The sequence below is a fragment of the Delphinapterus leucas genome, chromosome 13 (genome assembly GCF_059928025.1).
Source record: "Delphinapterus leucas isolate spDelLeu-1000000601 "Yukka" chromosome 13, BTC_Dleu_Yukka2, whole genome shotgun sequence".
NCBI classification, from domain to species: domain Eukaryota; kingdom Metazoa; phylum Chordata; class Mammalia; order Artiodactyla; family Monodontidae; genus Delphinapterus; species Delphinapterus leucas.
Window position 1 is genome coordinate 12,629,483 of NC_143141.1, and position 17,842 is coordinate 12,647,324.

A 17,842-nucleotide genomic window follows, 5' to 3' on the forward strand; every position below is an offset into this window, starting at 1 on the left:
ATATTTTTAATCCTGTGTCACCTCTGTCCTCATTTATCTGCACCTTAGAGATGTACTCCATTACTCCTAAGACTGTGGTAGACACCGATAGTCATATCCCGTTTCTGGAAGAAGTTTTAGTTGGGCATGTGGCCACCCAGAAGACATTTCCCAGCCTTCTTTGAAGATGAGTGGGGACACGTGAGCAAGCTGTGGTCCCTCTCACCCTAAGCAGAAATAATGCATCCAGCTTCCACGTCGTGACCTTAAAAGGAGAGGGTGTGCCTTCCGCTCCCTCTCTTGCCCGTTCCCACTGGCTGCCATGTGAAACTGCTTGGGAGCCACGCTTGTCCACATGGATGAGGCTGCACCCTGGGGATGGTAGAGCCCTGAGACAGATATGCTGTGGGCCTGGCACAGCTGAGCATTGGCTGTTGCACCAGGGTTGCTGATGGGAGAGAGATGCATTTCTAGTTGTGACTAGTCACACCGGCTGAATCGGTGTCTGAATTCCTGCACCCAGTCCCGAGCAGGCAGAAATGACGAGAAGCACCATCCCTGGGGCGGTGCTCTTGTGGTAAAAATGTGATCGATCGCCTCATCTGGAGGATAAACGACAGCACTTTGGCTATCACAGTGATTCTTATTTGGTAAGTTGGGAGCCGTTCAAGAATGTCTTTCTCAGATTTGCTCTTTCCTTGTCACCGTCCTAGTTCTCATTCCATACTTTAGAGACAGGAGTTAAAAGCTCTGCACTTGGAGCCAGGCAGCTCTGAGTTTGAAACGTCAGTCCTGCCTGTCATTTACTGTCTCACTTTGTTTCCATACCTATGCCATAGGGCTACTGTGAGAATGTAGTGAGACAATATGCCTGCAAGGCGGCCAGAGCAAACATGAAATAGGAGTTTCCTCTACTACTGTATATATGTGTACTAGTCAGGATTTTTCCCTAGCACCTGACAGAAACCTAAATGAAACTGGCTTAAGAATAAGGGAATCAATTGTCTCACATCACTGAAAAGTACAGGGCTTGGCCAGCTCCAGGCTTTAGCCAGGGATCAAATGATGTCACTGGATGTAAGCTTACTCTCTCCAGCTCTCAGGCTTATTCTGTGTTGGTGCCATTCTCTAGGTGGTTTTTTTCTCCACGGTTATAAGAAGGTTTACAGATTTCCATCCTCTTTGCAGCAACTCTACCAGGAAAAGTCTCTCCAACAAAAGTCTGGGAAACGAGTTTCACTGGTTTTGAGTGAGAAATAACCCCATCGTCCAATCAATGCCGCTGGCCAGGATACTGGGCTCTGGTTGGCCTAGCCTGGGTCACATGCTCATGTGGGTGGAGTCCGTTCCTGTTAAGTACTTGACAGATTGTGAGCGGGAAAGAGGTGGTCCTAAGGAAATTAGGGCACTCTTATTAGAAGAAGGACTACATGCCAAGCAGGCACAACAGATGTCTTTTATAGCATGAGTACCTGTACCTAGTAAACAGTAATAACTGTGAGCTGTCATGCCTCCTTCTCTCCTCGTCTTCTGGTTCATGGTCATTCTGCACCAGGATGCCAGTATATAACCATCCTTATTTATCTTCCTTTAACACTCCCTTTACTCTCCCCCCTTCTAAGAAGTTGAACGTTAGACTTAATTTCTGCCGAGGCCCATATCTCCCCTGCAATTCCCTATGAATCTTCCTCCCAAGTGATTAAGGGCCTGCTTCTTACCTTCCCTCTCTCCCTCCCTCCTGCTCCAGGTATCTAGGAACAGCTATTTACTAAACAAGAGGGTTACTAAGAATCTACAAAGAGCTGCAGAATCACGGTGCAGTTTTCTGTCGTTGCTATACCATCCCCATCACTTCCACATCTTTTTATATCCTGAAGATGCTACTTACTCCAATCAGGCTGTTTAAAACCTCCAATTTGTCAGTTTGAAATCTACGCGTTATTCAATGCCAGTGGTTCAGCCGACATTGTTAGTACCCAGGGTGGTACTGTGAGAAGTCCTGCTGGGAACTGGCAATAGCGAAGGTGTTCTTTTGAGAACTGAGCTGTGATACTGAGACGATGTTCTGAGGAGAGAGAGACGTAAAATCACCATAGACAGCTGATTCCCAGTCTGGGTGGAGGGATGGGCATTAGGTGGCAAGGATGAACCGTATGAAGCCAAAGAACAGGTAATGCACAAAGGACAGCAGTGCAGGCCCAATCAGAGGACTGGTCCATGGACATGAGATGGAGTGCCTGAGGTCTGAGGCAAGGGCGTTCCTAACAAGGAGGTACGTGCTTCAGGCTCTTTCTGTCTCGTGATTTTGAATATTTTATTTCCCCAAGTCCCATTTTCAGCTTCCAGGACTTCTAAGCAACCCCTCGGGCTTTAGAGGTAAAGTGAGTCTGTCTAAAGGGAAGGGAACGCCTAGCTGTGTGGATTCCTGCATTTTGGTTGTGGTGACAATCTATTTCTCATCAAAAGTTAGTCTATTAGCATTATGGTTTTATACCTCAGCTTTATGAACCTCATTTTTATAAATCAGACTTAAGAGAGATGGATCTGCTTCCCTCACAATGGAAAAATCCACATGAAGGTGAGTTCTCCAGGGTAGTGGGTGTTCCCTCTGAGGTCTCTTGGGATAGCCTATTGGCGTTCCCCAGACAAACCCCTAATTCTCTAGGCCAAGCCACCAGCACTGTTTTCTGTAATAAATATGATAAATGAATAAGCAGGAATGAATAAAATTGTTTTTTAGATGATACATAAATATTAAGAAAACTAAAATCTAAACTACATTGACTAGGTTTTCCTATACATTATATTTACACAACGATTCTGATTCTACCTTTTCCACAAGCAGTTGCCCAGGAGGAAGGAAGGGCGACCTATGATAGTCTCTGGGGCTCAGATGTCTTCTCAGGCCAGGTGTCCCCTAGCAGAGCAAAGAATTGAAGAGGCAAGGGTCCTTTCCCCACCCCTGTCTGCTGCTCCCTTTTGTTTTTATTTGAAGCATTTCTCAACAACAAATGCAAAATTAGGTTTGAATATAAAAAGCCAGATGACCACCCCAGTGCAGGATTGTGTATCATTAAGGAGGCCAGGCCCAGAAAGGATGTGAATTACCTCTCATCTCCAAGGATCTGTGACGGAAGTCAAAGATCACACATAAAAGTCATCTGTGATCTCTGAGCGAAAGGCACAGCCAGCATAAACTCAGCTGCAGAATGAGAGGATCTGACCAGATGGTCTGTCACGTCCCACCTAGCGGGGAAGGCTAGTTTCTACACTCAGATCTTCCATGCTGGAAGGACTTGCCCTCTCTGCTAAGGTGGATGCAGGAAGGAAAGTCTATCATATTGTGGAATTGATCTCCTGATATAAAAAATGACTATGTTGGGATTAAGGTAGGTCAATAAAACTCAAATTGTTACCATACTTGTGGGGTAAGTTAATTTTCAAAGTTTGAAACTTATGTGTGCTGTAAAGCTGTGGCAAACTACAGTCTTAAATAACCAGACTTTCCCATGGGGGTGTAAAATCTGAGAGTAAGCCCAGGGAATTACTTTCCAGGCCCTGGGGCCCACAGTCTGCATCCACGATGCCCCTCTATTACACAGTTTCCCCCAGGCCACCTAGGTAAGTGCATTTCTTGTCTTGTGGAGGCTCTGAAATGTCTCTCTTTTTTAAAAAAAAAAAATCAAGAAATTACGACTCAAGGACTTGAAACCCTAATGTTACCGGCAAAGCCTCATTTTTGCGGAATATAAAACACTCTGTCTCTTCCACTTCTAACAGTTCGCTGAGAGAAGCCACCACTAGGTCATGTTCCTGCAGCATTTCCGGGTAGCGGGACACTGCTCGCTCGATCCTGGCTGACCGCCGTACAGGAGTGATAAGCTTCATGTCTTGCACTTCCGGCATTCCGTTTATTCTGAGAGACAGCAAGAGATGCATTCAAAACCTTCTAACTTCTTTCAAAATTCTACTTGTTAGTCTTTATTTTTTTCTTATTCCCTAATAAAACACAAGAGAAATGTCTATAGTAGCTCTCGTCCTAAGGTGGACTTGCCCTCATTGTCAGAATGAACTGGGTGGTGTCCATCTGCTCTCAGATGGTGTCAGCACAGGGATTTAATTGAATGAATTGTTGAGTGTGCTTTTATTTGAAGTCAGCTACTTGGCAGTTGGTGTTTGTTTATTCCATAAACTTTCAAAGAGCTGACACGTTTTGATGAAATTGGGCCTAACACCAAATGAGGCTGGACTAATGAATTCTAAGATTCTTTCTAGCTTTGACAGTAAATTATTCAAAAAACATCTTTTAAGATGGTGGACCAAACCACAAATTGAAACTGGAACAAATCAGGCATCTTCCTGGTAAACCTGAATGCATTCCAGTCACAGGCAGCCTGGAGGGTACGTTGCAGAGACCTTTCCAGGCAGTGAATCCTGGTCACACATCACAAAACCACGGATTACATTAGCCTCACAAAACTCGTGGCCAGTCTGCTGAAAACGCTCGTCATCGATTCCGGAGGCAGTAAGAGGTGGTCTTCACGTCAGCTGCCTGCTTTCATCCACCCACGAGCTGACTACAGTGGGGAAATGACAGGTCTGAGACAGGAGTTTAGACTGGAAGAGGCCCAGCTGTGCTTTCCAGAGAATGAAGATACAGAACTGTGGTCTTGGTGCTTTTGTTTGGAATTTTCCTTTCAAGAGCACGAACAGAGGCTGATGTTACACTAATGTTTTAGAAAATGACATCGATACCCTGACACAGTTCCTTAAATTACTATGGATTCTTAAGCTTACACTTGTCTCAAAACCAAACACTTCTGATACTGTGCGCAGTCTCTAACTAGCACGTGCCTGGCCGCCTCCCTGTTCTTACAGGGCTATTCACAGCTCCCTCCTTCCCACAGCACCAGGGGTTGCCTGCTTGGCAGTTTGCTCCTGCCCCCCAGGACTGGCTGGAAAGGTGGGTGGGATCTGCAAGTGCAGCACAAATGAGGGTGAAGAGGGAGGACCAATGCCAGGAGGGAGGGGTGACTCCACTCCAGCAGCCCTCCTGACCCTGGCAGCTCCTTCCTCATTGCAGGTCACGTCTCCTTGGGGGTGGTGTGAGGGGGGATGGCGTGTGTACTGAGAAAGGACACAGGTCTTCCTGGCACTGGTTCCAACTCTCCCCTCACCCTCAGCTCCTTCCCTTAACACCAAAGATGGATTAGACCACCTGGTCCTCGTATGAGGCAGGAGGTATCACTAATCTGATGGTATCCTGGATCTGTGGAGGAGAAATTGAGACTTGGACTTGAATTAGACCTGTGAACACAAGCCTGCTTTAGAGTTTGCTTACCTAGGGATCGGCGCGATCTGTAATTTGATACCAGGATGATTATCCTGTCCTGACTTGGTTATTTGGGGTGTTGCTGAAACCTGTTCCCTCTCTTTTGGAGAAAGACAAGACGTCCCAGACTCCATCTTCTTGGCCAGCATTTCTATTGATGTTATATTAGTTTCAGCAGCTAAAGAGTCAGAGGTAATTCCTGTGTATACAAGGTCAAAAAGAAAAGATTTAGCAATTTAATACTGAAGCTAAAAAATCAATAAAATGAAATAGCAGTTATCTACAATGATTTCTCAGTGATCCTTATGGATTCCATATACTCAATAAAGAGTAATTGATTTGGAGTGGGACTTACAACTAGTTTTTCCTGCTACATCAGGCCATCCTCCTAACCAGCCCTCCAGGCAGCCTTGGGGCCTGTGAGAATGGATCCCTGCTACCCTTTCAACATTGTGAACACATCCCCAATCTCTTATTCACTCTCGAGGGAGCTCCCTTAGTGACTAATCATTGGCCTCTTCTTACCCTTACATCACACCTTGGATCAATTTTCCTGACTAATTAGAGTTAATTCACTTGACCTTCTGATCCCTCCCTACCCAGGTGTGACCATATGGCTATCACCTTGGACAGTAGGTGAAAAAATGTCGTGTGTTGACACAATTTGCATGATAGCCCAACCATAACAACCAAAATTAAGGGAAGGAAATCAGGCTGAGACAGACAGATACTGTGGCTGGAGGCTGAGACCCCAAGAGAGGCCAACAGGGGCCAAGAGGTGGGAAAGGCATGGATTCCTGTCTCCTCTTTTTATCCCTTTGAAGAACACTGCCACACATTATAAACAAACACCTGAATCGTAGCATCATTCTCAGCAAGAGGACCACTGAGTACAGGTACTCTACAACCTCATTCCCAAAAGTAATGGGTTAGTTGGCTGTAATTCCTCATGACGTGATTGTTCCCCAAAGGTCAATCTACCCCTTTGCTTTTTTTTGGCTGCGTGGCACGCATGGGATCTTAGTTCTCCGACCAGGGATTGAACCCAGGCCCTTGGCAGTGAGAGCGCGGAGTCTTACCCACTGGACCGCCAGGCAATTCCCTAAACCTACACTTAAAGGAAAAAGATTTGTCACCTTCTAAGATTATAAAAATAATCCATTTTATTTTCTCAAGGTAGTTTTTTTCCCGTTCATATAACAAATATTATAATTAACGTGTCACTCACTGTATTTGGCACATTTTTCATAGAAGAGTTCTCTAAAGGTTCTGGCCAATGACAGTAATGGCGAATTAAGTGAAATGATTCCTGAGATGGGTATGATTTAAAGGTGTAACATGAATTTGGATGTATACGTGTTGGTGGGCTTGTTATGATGAAACATGTAACTTAAATCAAAGCACCTCTCCCATTTGCCTCAGTCTCTTCTGGTAAAGAGTCACTTGCTGGGCTTCCCTGGTGGCACAGTGGTTGAGAGTCCGCCTGTCGATGCGGGGGACGCGGGTTCGTGCCCCGGTCCGGGAAGATCCCACATGCCGCGGAGTGGCTGAGCCCCGTGAGCCATGGCTGCTGAGCCTGCGCGTCCGGAGCCTGTGCTCCGCAACGGGAGAGGCCACAACAGTGACAGGTCCGCGTACCGCAAAAAAAAAAAAAAAAAAAAAAAAGAGTCACTTGCCTTCTCCTCTCGCCTTCTCTCCAGGGAAGCAAGACACCCTAGTCTAGGCTGCTCTGGTGGAAACCTTTGTTTGGTGTTGAGCAGTATATTTACTTGTAATAACAGAATAGAAATGAATCAGCTGACGATGAAGGCCAAAAGGGCAGGCCATGGAAACCAAGAAGCAAGAGGCATTTCAGGGGACTTAACAATTACAATTCTTTTTTTACCCGCTATGTGTTCCTCAATGACTTCTACCTGAGTGGCTGGAGGGAATGAATTTAAATACAAAATAGTAGTACCTTCTGTGGTTCTGTCTGGGTCTTGCAAAATATTAAGGACAACTTTCCGCACCTCTTGTATTGGCTGGAAGGAAGAAAATACATGAACAGTAGTAAAAACATTCATGGAAAAAAGTGATCTAAGGAACTTACGATGTTGTTCAACATCAAATAGACTTTTTATAACAAAAACATTTCCCTTTTTATCTCTTGTCTAACTATAAATAACATTTAAAAGGTTTCAGTTTTAGCTTTATGGGAAAAATAAAGGAACAAAGAAAATGTTGGTTAAATGCTGGCATGCTTGACTTTTTTTTTTTTTACACAAAATTGCAGATTTTATATGAAATCACACCAAGAGATACACATTAAACTCAATAAAGTTAACTGTGGGAGGAAGAGAATGATAGTTGGCTACAGGAATAAAAGAATAAATAAAATGAGAGGCTTTGCATAGAACAACCATGACGATGTGTCATGAACGTAAAATATGATCAGACCTCCGACACTTTGAGAGGTAAATAGGTACCTCTTATTTTCGCATGGGGGCTCACATTCTCAGAGGGCTAAGACTAGTACTTATGTGGACAATGTGAAATCTCTTCACGTCCATCCTGGGCATAGAAGTCTGGATATGGCAAAAGCCAGACAAGTCCATTTTGTGGATGCATACCATACTGTAGTCCAAAAGTTAAATCTAGTCTGTGTTTGGGGTGCTGACCCTTAGCAGGCTGGACAAGTCCATTCTATGGATGACATATTTAGAGTCTCTGAGGGCAAACTAACCCATTCCTTCTTTTTTTTTTTTTTTTTTTGCGGTACGCGGGCCTCTCACTGCTGGGGCCCCTCCCGTTGCGGAGCACAGGTTCCGGACATGCAAGCTCAGCAGCCACGGCTCACAGGCCCAGCCGCTCCGCGGCACGCAGGATCCTCCCGGACCGGGGCACGAACCCGTCCCCCGCATCGACAGGCGGACTCTCAACCACTGCACCACCACGGAAGCCCCCATTCTTTCTTGCTGGCGAGTTCAGAAACGACAAGTCTGCCAAATCCATTCATTGGAAAGGTAGCTCACACACTCAGAAGGCTGAACAAGAACAAACCGTGGGGAGTGGGCTCAGACACTCTTTGCTTTGGATAAGTGCATTGATGTATTGTGGAAGTCCTTTCTGGGGATCAAGGGTTCAGCAACTCTGAGCGACAGCAAATAATCGTTCTGTTGGATTGGGATTTACCCCTTCCGTGGACTGAAGCATCCTCTTCCGCGGAAGGCACCTCAGACGGTCTGCTGGTGGGGATTCGAGAAACTGGCTTCAGGAGGGCTTTAGCAGGAGTCTTCCCGCGCGGTGCCCTTCCCAGTCTCTCGGCTTCTTGGCGGTAGCTGCCTCTTTGGCCTTTTTACTTAATTGCCAGGTAAGCAGCGTGCATCCTGCGGAGCGACCGCTCCTCGCCCCACTGACGTGGGCCACGCAGGGCGAGAGCGAGGTGTGCGAGTGGGGGGAGTGCCGGCTTCTGACACGTAGGCTTGGGCTTCTCCGGGGCGGTGGGTCCCGTGCTCCGAGGTGACACTTTTTGGTTGGTGCGAGGCTGGCGCACTATATGCGAGCGCGAGGAATGCCGGGAGGGGCTGCCGGCGTGGGTGGTGGCAGTGACCGTGACATTGGAGACCTGGGTGGGGTGGGGGGTTTGCTCATGTGGCCGCCGCCATCTTGTTTTTGGCATGCTTGACTTTAATGAAGAGATGTATTTATGGGAAGTTGTCTATAATGAAATTTCTCTAAATCAATTTTCTTATTGACTTATATAATCCCACTGAAGATGTGTTCCCACATAAAGATTCTGATCCAAAGATGTAAAGCGAGCCATACAGAAAATTTGTCATATGTTTTTAGTGTTGTCTTAACTGAATTTTTGTTTTTATTATAAAAGTCATATATCTTTTTTATTTTATTTATTTATTTTTGGCTGCACTGGGTCTTTGTTGCTGTGCGCGGGCTTTCTCTACTTGTGGCAAGCAGGGGCTACTCTTCGTGGCGGTGTGTGGGCTTCTCATTGCGGTGGCTTCTCTTGTTGCGGAGCACGGGCTCTAGGTGCACGGGCTTCAGTAGTTGTGGCGCACAGGCTCTAGAGCACAGGCTCAGCAATTGTGGTGCACGGGCTTCGTTGCTCCACAGCATGTGGGATCTTCCCAGACCACGGCTCGAACCGTGTCCCCTGCATTGGCAGGCGGATTCTTAACCACTGCGCCACCAGGGAAGCCCAAAAGTCATATATCTTATTACAGAAAACTGAACAATAGGTCAAATTTGAAAAGGAAAACCACCCATAATCCATCCCATCATCTAAATATAACCTTTAGTTGGCATTCTGGGCAATTTCCCCCCAGCCTTCCCTTTCTTCTTTTATTTGGTAAAATAACATAAAAAACAATAAAAAAAACTATTACAGAATAGTAATTTTCTGATAAAATTATCTGAGATAGCCATCCTTTTTAAAGCATGTTAACCAGGCTATGAAGCAGAACATCATAAATGAATTGTACGTTCTCACAGGAACATAATATTTGGAGCCTGGTCTTCCTGACCTGGGACTCTGTATCAAGTAAATAACAGATACAAACTGACAACAGAGCATAAAAGCAAAGCTATCTATACATTTTTACAAAATCTAAAAGGCTGTAAACTTAAGAAATGGGAATAAATGTACAGAATATATTGCAAAAGGTCTTAATTATATAAAACACTCATCAAGTGTATTTTATATTTTCACAGGCTTCTAGCTAAAGACGATGCATTGAGTACACATTTCTTTTTTTTTTTTACACATTTATTTCTAATCACTCTTGAAACTCTACTGAAATTATACTTAAGGGATTAAAAAGGAGGCAGTTACCACAGGGAATAGAAGAAACAGCAACAAGACTTTGGAAGCTCGAACGTGGAAGGAAGAGGTAAGCAGTTTGACCAACTTGAAAGAGCCAAATTCTAAGCTGGCAGTGTGGCTAAGAAAGAACCTGATTCAACCCCAGAGCCCCTGAAAGGCTGAGGAATGGATGGAGGGGTCAAAATCAGGAGGGCTCTTGAGCATCTGTCAAAAAGCAGTCAGACCTGGGAATTCCCTGGCGGTCCAGTGGTTAGGACTCGGCGCTTTCAGGGCCACGGCCCTGGTTCAATCCCTGGCTGGGGAACGAAGATCCCGCAAGCTGCGTGGCTTGGGAAGTAAGCAAGTAAATAAATAAATACGGTCAGACCTCCACATCCACCCTGCATCCCTAAACTCCATGCAGCCCGGTGACTGTGCCCCTCCCACCTTCATCCAAACAGGACACTGGGCACGTATCCTCCAAGTCTCTGGGGGATATCATGCAAGATTGAGGGTGGGAGTGCCTACTGAAAAAAGGGATAAATGAAAGTTTCCACGCTGAAGGTTGAGACACCCAGCTCTCTCCTCCCCCATAACACCTGGTAGCCTGGCTTCTAGTTCCTGGGAAGAAGACTGGATGAGGCTTCTTCAGAGAATATAACCAGTCTTAGAAGGAAGACCTGAAGACACTGATATTGAGGGTTCTTCAGTCAACTGACTCAGCCAAATCACCCTATGGTAAAGCCTCATCTGTGTCCAGAGTTTTTAACAAGCTTTTTAAAATCCACCTCTTATATTGAAACAGCCCAGTTTCACTGGCATCTGAGTAAAGCATTTAATGAACAATAGAGAACAACCCCCTACCCACCAAAAAAAAAAAAAAAAATGGTGAGAGAAGAAAAGTATTGGAGAAGAATCAGGCAATGCAGGAAGAAACGGGAATCTGAGGGTTTTGGTGAAAGGAGATCCCAGAATGACAGGCAATAAAGACAGGGGTAAAGAACAACCTGTTGAGCCTGGAACAGATTAAGAAGGGTCTGGGAGAAAAGTCTCTGAGAAAAAGAAATCAACAGAATATCGAATGTTTTGAAAGTATGGAGAAATTTAGATAATTATAGAAGAGTATGGGAATTAATTATATAATAAATACTCAGAAAACTAAGCAAAGGGAAAACAAGAAAATAATTTCAGGAAAATTATGAAACCATACTTGAAAGGCAAAGTAATCACAGTGTATACCACATGGCTCAATGCATATTTCTCACATAGTCAATAACAATGTGAACACTGAATAGTGACCAGAATCTCCATATGACTCTAATGGAAATATGGAGGACAGTAAAAGTCTGCAGGGGTGATAGGGGTGCCTATGTGTGTGTGTTGGGGATCTGTGTGGGTGTGTGTGAGAAAGAAGGTTAGATCCTCATCCTGTATAGTTGGATGTCTACAAATCATGTCTAAAGAGAGAAAAATCAAGAAATAGTAATATAAGCATGTTATCTGAAACTATCAAGGTAACAAAATACTCAGTTTGCTCTGGGAAGTGGGAAGTGGGAAATGGGAGGGGAGGGAATCAGGCCTTATGGAACAGACCTTATCAAATTATTTATTTAAACTATGTCCATGGACAAGTCTGATTCTGAACAATCACGGAAAAGGTACGGTAGAATATATGATGACATGGAAAGTGATATTATAGGGAAAAGAGTTATGAAACTATTTAATGCAGTCTGTGTTGAAAAAATTATATATAGGGCTTCCCTGGTGGTGCAGTGGTTAAGAATCTGCATGCCAATGCAGGGGACACGGGTTCTATCCCTGGCCCGGGAAGATCCCACATGCCACGGAGCAACTAAGCCCGTGCACCACAACTGCTGAGCCTGTGCTCTAGAGCCTGTGCTCTAGAGTCTGCGAGCCACAACTACTGAAGCCCGCGCGCCTAGAGCCCGTGCACCGCAGCAAGAGAAACCACTGCAATGAGAAGCCCATGCACCGCAACGAAGAGTAGCCCCTGCTCGCCGCAACTAGGGAAAAGCCCACGTGCAGCAACGAAGAGCCAACACAGCCAAAAATAAAAATAAATTTATTAAAAAAAATTATATATAGACAGTGGTTTTACTAGGTTTTAGGATTAAAAGTTATTTCATAAAATAGCCCTGAATTATTGATTTATGGACATTGATGTGTTGGGTTTAATATATTTTTAGGTTCTTCAGGTGAGGTATGACTTTCTTAGTATTGGCTATTGACGTTACATTATAATTTTCTATGCTATTACTTTTCACAAGTGCTTATTTCTACAATGAGTGTAAAGTGAGACATTCGCTTGCCAAGAAAGTGATTCTATTGGTTTACATGTAACACTGTATTCTACAAAATAAATATTTTAATTAAAATGTTCATAAAGGACATATTGTACTTCATATTTTGCATATGACTTTATGAAGTGAATTAGAAGCTTCAACGTTACATTACATAGCCGCCATTTTGCAAACAACAGAGAAGTCGTATTAAAGAGAAGTTTTAAGAAGTCACCCACTCAAGGTAGATACTTACTCTGGCCCCGTTTCTAATGGCCTCTTCATATAGCCCAATAACATCAAAGGTGCCTTTACTTGCCAACAGCTTGGCTTTGCAGATCCAGAATTGAGCAAATTTTTCAGCCTCAGGAATACTGGACAAAATGGCACCTATTTCATTAGAATGTACACCCTGGAAAAGAGAAAAATACCTGGAGGTGATTATTACTGTCTTGCTGTTATTCTCTCCTAATATTTATCATAGAAGGTATGCAGAAATCAGTCAGATCAATATTTTTTTGAATTAAAAAAAAAATTGAATTTTATTGAAGTAGTTTATATAAAATGCACCCGTTTAAATAGCATGTTTTGATGAATTTTGACACTGACCATTAAATTTTAAATTAAGAGACCAAATAGAAAAATATTGATCATAGTTGAAAGTAAGAAATATGTTCTCCATTTTTATGCAAAACCAAACCCGAACCAAACCAAACCCTGGAGTAATCAGCCATTCATGTATTTCTTACACATTCATAATAATGTGAACACTGAATGGTGACCAGAATTTCCGCTTGACCCTAACAGAAGAATGAAGGATGGCAAAGGTATGCAAGGGTCATGGGTGTATATGTGTGTGTGTGTGTGCTGGGGATCCACACAGGTGTATATAAAGATAAAGAGGGTTAAATCCCACAAAAAGGAACTTTAAAATGGCTTCACTGGTCTGCCTTGTACCAAGAGCAGCGCAGTGACCTGGACCAGGAGGAATATGAAGAGCCACATGCCCAGAAACCCAGCCACTGGCACACTCAGCCAAGCAGCACCTCCTGCTTCTCCTGAGACGGGAAAGACACAAGGGTAAGCTCACAGTCAAGAATCACGAATGTTTGAGGAAACCAACACTACGTGAAAGAGGCATAAAACTCAAGAACCAGAAGAATGAACACTGGAGCAAACAGCTGAGGGAGCAAAGAGAAATACATTTTAAGAGTACTGTAGTCAGGACAGGAATAAAGACGCAGAAGTAGAGAATGGACTTGGGGACACGGGGAGGGGGAGGGTAAGCTGGGACAAAGTGAGAGAGTGGCATGGACTTATATATACTACCAAGTGTAAAATAGATAGCTAGTGGGAAGCAGCTGCATAGCACAGGGAGATCAGCTCAGTGCTTTGTGACCACCTAAGGGTGAGGGTGGGATAGGGAGGGTGGGAGGGAGACGCAAGAGCGAGGAGATACGGGGATATACGTATATGTATAGCTGATTCACTTTGCTATAAAGCAGAAACTAACACACCACTATAAAGCAATTATACTCCAATAAAGATGTTAAAACAAACAAACAAACCTGTAGTCAATATCTTCAGAGTGATAAGAGAATATTGCCATCATAAAACTAGAACGAATGCTATGAAAAAGAATCAATAGAAAGGCAGAACAGTGGCATGGACCCTGCTGAAGAATAAATCAGTGCGCTGAAAATTTGGCTGTGGAATTCTTCCAGAACCCAGTGCAACAGAACAAAGAAATGAAGAGTATAAAAGAAAAGTTAAGAGTTCTGGAGGATACATACATCTATTACTCAAGAATTCCAATATCCACGTACTAGAATTTCTAGAAGAAAAAGTAGAGAAAGAACAAAGCAGAACATACACTCAAAGCAGTTGTAGAAGAAAATTCCCAAGGGCTGAACAAAGAAACAAGTGTTCAGACTGCAAGGTCCTCAGAGAGCTAAGCAAGATGGATGAAAAAAGACCCATACTTAGAAAACCAAGGAGGGAATTCCCTGGTGGTCCAGTGGTTAGGACTCCATGCTTCCACTGCAGGGGGCGTGGGTTTGATCCCTGGTCGGGGAACTAAGGGCCTGCAAGCTGCATGGTATGGCCAGTTACAAAAAAAAAAAAAAAAAAGGGATAAAAGGAAAATCTTAAATCCTTCCAGAAGGGAAAAAAAGGATTACCTATACAGGAATGAGAATTAGATTGACATGAGACTTTAATAAATCAACAATTCCAGGTGTAAGAAAGAAAATGAAAGAGTAACTTCAAATTTTCCAGGGAAGATCATGTGAATTTAGAAATTTCCCCCAGTCAAACTATGAATCCAGCAGGAGGGTGAAATAATGACATTTTTACAAGCATAACAACTCAGAAAGTTTACCATTCAAAAACATAAAGTTACTAGTGAACAAACTTTAGAATTCAAGTGGAAGACTTGAAACAAAAGTAACAACGAGAAGAATATATAACTTGCATACCATGTTTGAACTCACACTTACCACTTTCTTTTGTGATTTCAATTTATATGCTTTCGTTATGAAATAAAGAAAACTGGATAAAGAGATGAGGGAAAATAAACCAAAAATATTCATGTAAATTGAATTACAAAATAAAACGGCAGAGATAAAGTTAAACATATGCGTAATTATTACAACAGATGTATATGGGCTAAATGCACTTTTTTAAAAGCAGGGAGTTCCAGATTTGGTTAGAGAAATTAAATTGTATGTATTCATGAGACATACCTTTAAAAATAAAGGAATAGAAAAAAATTTACTAGACGAATTGTAAGAACAACAAAGCAGGTGTGGCAAGATTAATATCAGACAAAAGAAAAATCAAAGCAAGTCATGAATCTTTAGTACCTAACAACGTAACTTTGAAAAGTAGAAAGTAAATGTTGACAGAAATACAAAATGAAATTATCAATCACAAATCACAGTGCCAGTGACAGACTCTGGCATATTTCTTTCAGAGAGCAATGGATACCCATGTAGAATTTTCTGTTCAACAGAGAATACGTATCCTTTTCAAACACTTTTGGAACATTCACCAAGACTGATCAGACATTAAGACCAGAAAGAAAATTTCAACATTCACCAACCACAATGCAGTATAACTAAAAATTGACACCCAGAAAAAACAAAAAAAGAACCCCCCCAAACCCAACACCAACAAAACCAACTACATATCTGGGAGTTAAAAGATACTCTTCTAAGATAACTTTTGGATTAAAGAAGAACTCAAAATGGAAATCTCAAACTAGAAACGAAAATGAGAACATGTCAGTTATTAAGCTATGATCTCTTAGCTCTAAACCCACCTTTTATCCTCTGCTTTGTTGTGCAGAATTCTGTAAATGTGCTGGAATTCTGTAAATCACTTTCTGCTTTGACAGCAGTTCTCTGATGGGCTCGGCCAGTATGGGGCACTGGAGGGAGGTTGCAGGGCTGGAGAAGAGAGGGGACTGCCTCTTTCCCATTTGCTTTCATCACCCCAGCAATGGTCCTTCACTGTGGCAGCAGCAGGTGGTTCCAGCCTCTACCTTTTTACCCTGGCATTCACAGACTCTGCCTCACTGTGCTCCTTCAGAGACAAAAGCACCAACCGGCTAGCTAGCGTCGTTTTCTCAAGGTCTGAATCCCAGCCCTGCAGGGCCCCTCCTCCAGCTCCGGTGGCACCAGCATTGCTAGTAGTATGCCCTCCTTAGAGTTGGAGTCCCACTTCCACCAGGGTTTGTCTCTCCTAGCTGCTAGGTTCTGATATCCCCAACCTCTCTTTGTTCCCCTTTCTTCCTTGAAGGGTCTGCTTCAAGGAAACTCACCTAAGACACTGTGAAACCAACCTTCATATTCCATTCTTTCTATTGAGATACCTTGTGTTTCTGTTTTTCTGACTTGACTCTGATACAAAACATTACCTAGTCAAACATGAAGGATATGACCAAAGCTAAATTCAGAGGCAAATTGACAGCACTAAAAAATATTTTTAATAAAATAAGAAAGACTGACATAAATGCTCTAAGCTTTCAACTAAAAAAGCTAGAAAAGAAAAATAAACATAAAAATAGACGCAGACACTGATGCAAGAGAAAAAAATAAAACCCCAAAGATGGCCTTTTAAAAAGAGGACTAGAGAAATCTTTAGCAAGTCTGATTTAAATAAAAGGCACAGAATTACTAAAATTGGTTCAAGAAATACAAAACCTAAATAGACCAATGACCATGGAAAAAAACTGAAAAACAGAAAATTATCCCCCAAAGTCCAGATGATTTTAGAGGTAAGTTCTTACCAAACCTTCAAAGAACAAAATAATTCTAATGAATCTCAATTGCAAATAAAGTATTTTCAGGGTACAGGAAAAAAGGAAAATACACAACTCATTTGACAAAGCCAGCATAATACTGATACTAGGAAAACACAAGAAAAGACAACCAAAGAACACACATAAAAATCTGAAATAACTGCAGCTCACAAAGCCATATACTTCATTTCTCTACATACCTATACTGTTAAGCAAATGCATAAAAACTGTCTGGAAGGATAATGGGCAGTAGTGGTCACCTCCAGGGAGAAGCCTGGGGTGCGTACCTTGTGTGTGTGCGTGCGCCTGTGCAAGTGCTGGGAGTAATTTACCTGTATTATCTGAAATGCTTTTAATAATAAAAATGTATTCAGGTATTTTTTTAATGCAATGAAAACAAGAGAAAGAACAAACAAAGAACTGAAGTTTAATTCCACAAAAGAGAAGTAGTTAATGTTTAACTGAATCTAATGAAAAAACTGCCCAGAGTAGACCTAATTTGAAGGTTTCCTTTTTTTCGCTGATATACAATACTACCGGTCAAACGACAGAACTGAGTTTGCTTCAGGCAAGGACCTTAGTATAGAAGTCTATCCGGTTATTTTTTTATTAATATATTTTTCCTTCAAGGAATAGCCTAAGGATCATACCCTTTGCTTACCATTTACTTTATCCTTATCTGCAAATCCAAGATACAATTTAGATGCCGTTCATAGCTACCTAGAGACGTTAGGATAATCTAATTCTACACGAGGCCTTGCCTTTTGACTTTAGCTTCATATCTAAATGTCAAATGCTTACTCTTTGGACCTCAATACATGAAGAAGGCAGAGTTCCTTTTGAATCCCTCTGGAGCCAGACTACTCGGGTTAATTTCCCAACTTCTCTGTGCCTCAGCTTCATTTGTAAAGTGAATAGCGTAACAGTCGTTATGTAACTGCATGAAATAATATAAGTGCTTAGAACGGTACCTGGCATCCAAGAGTCATTATTTAAGTACATGTTTTTTATTATTACTATCCTTCCTCTCTATTAAAAGGAGGAGCTAAATTTCTGCTTAGACAGAGGTCATCTCCCCTACACTATATTTAGCAAAAATGTTTAAAAAACTCTAAGGTTCAGCAAAGCTG

The 17,842-nt window shown here is 42.6% G+C and overlaps 1 protein-coding gene across 2 annotated transcripts in view; it reads right to left on the minus strand.

The window, feature by feature from the left end:
* Window positions 1-1,725: 1,725 nt before the first annotated feature.
* Window positions 1,726-17,842, minus strand: part of CKAP2L (cytoskeleton associated protein 2L) — a 31,496-nt gene continuing 15,379 nt past the window's right edge. For both annotated transcript variants that reach the window (XM_022599231.3, XM_022599232.3), the window contains exons 6-9: window positions 12,666-12,821; window positions 7,269-7,332; window positions 5,321-5,510; window positions 1,726-3,895 (exon numbers count right to left, since the gene is read on the minus strand). In XM_022599231.3, the coding sequence (XP_022454939.2) occupies window positions 3,670-3,895; window positions 5,321-5,510; window positions 7,269-7,332; window positions 12,666-12,821 (636 nt within the window). In that variant the 3' untranslated portion in view covers window positions 1,726-3,669. The remainder of the gene's footprint in view (window positions 3,896-5,320; window positions 5,511-7,268; window positions 7,333-12,665; window positions 12,822-17,842) is intronic.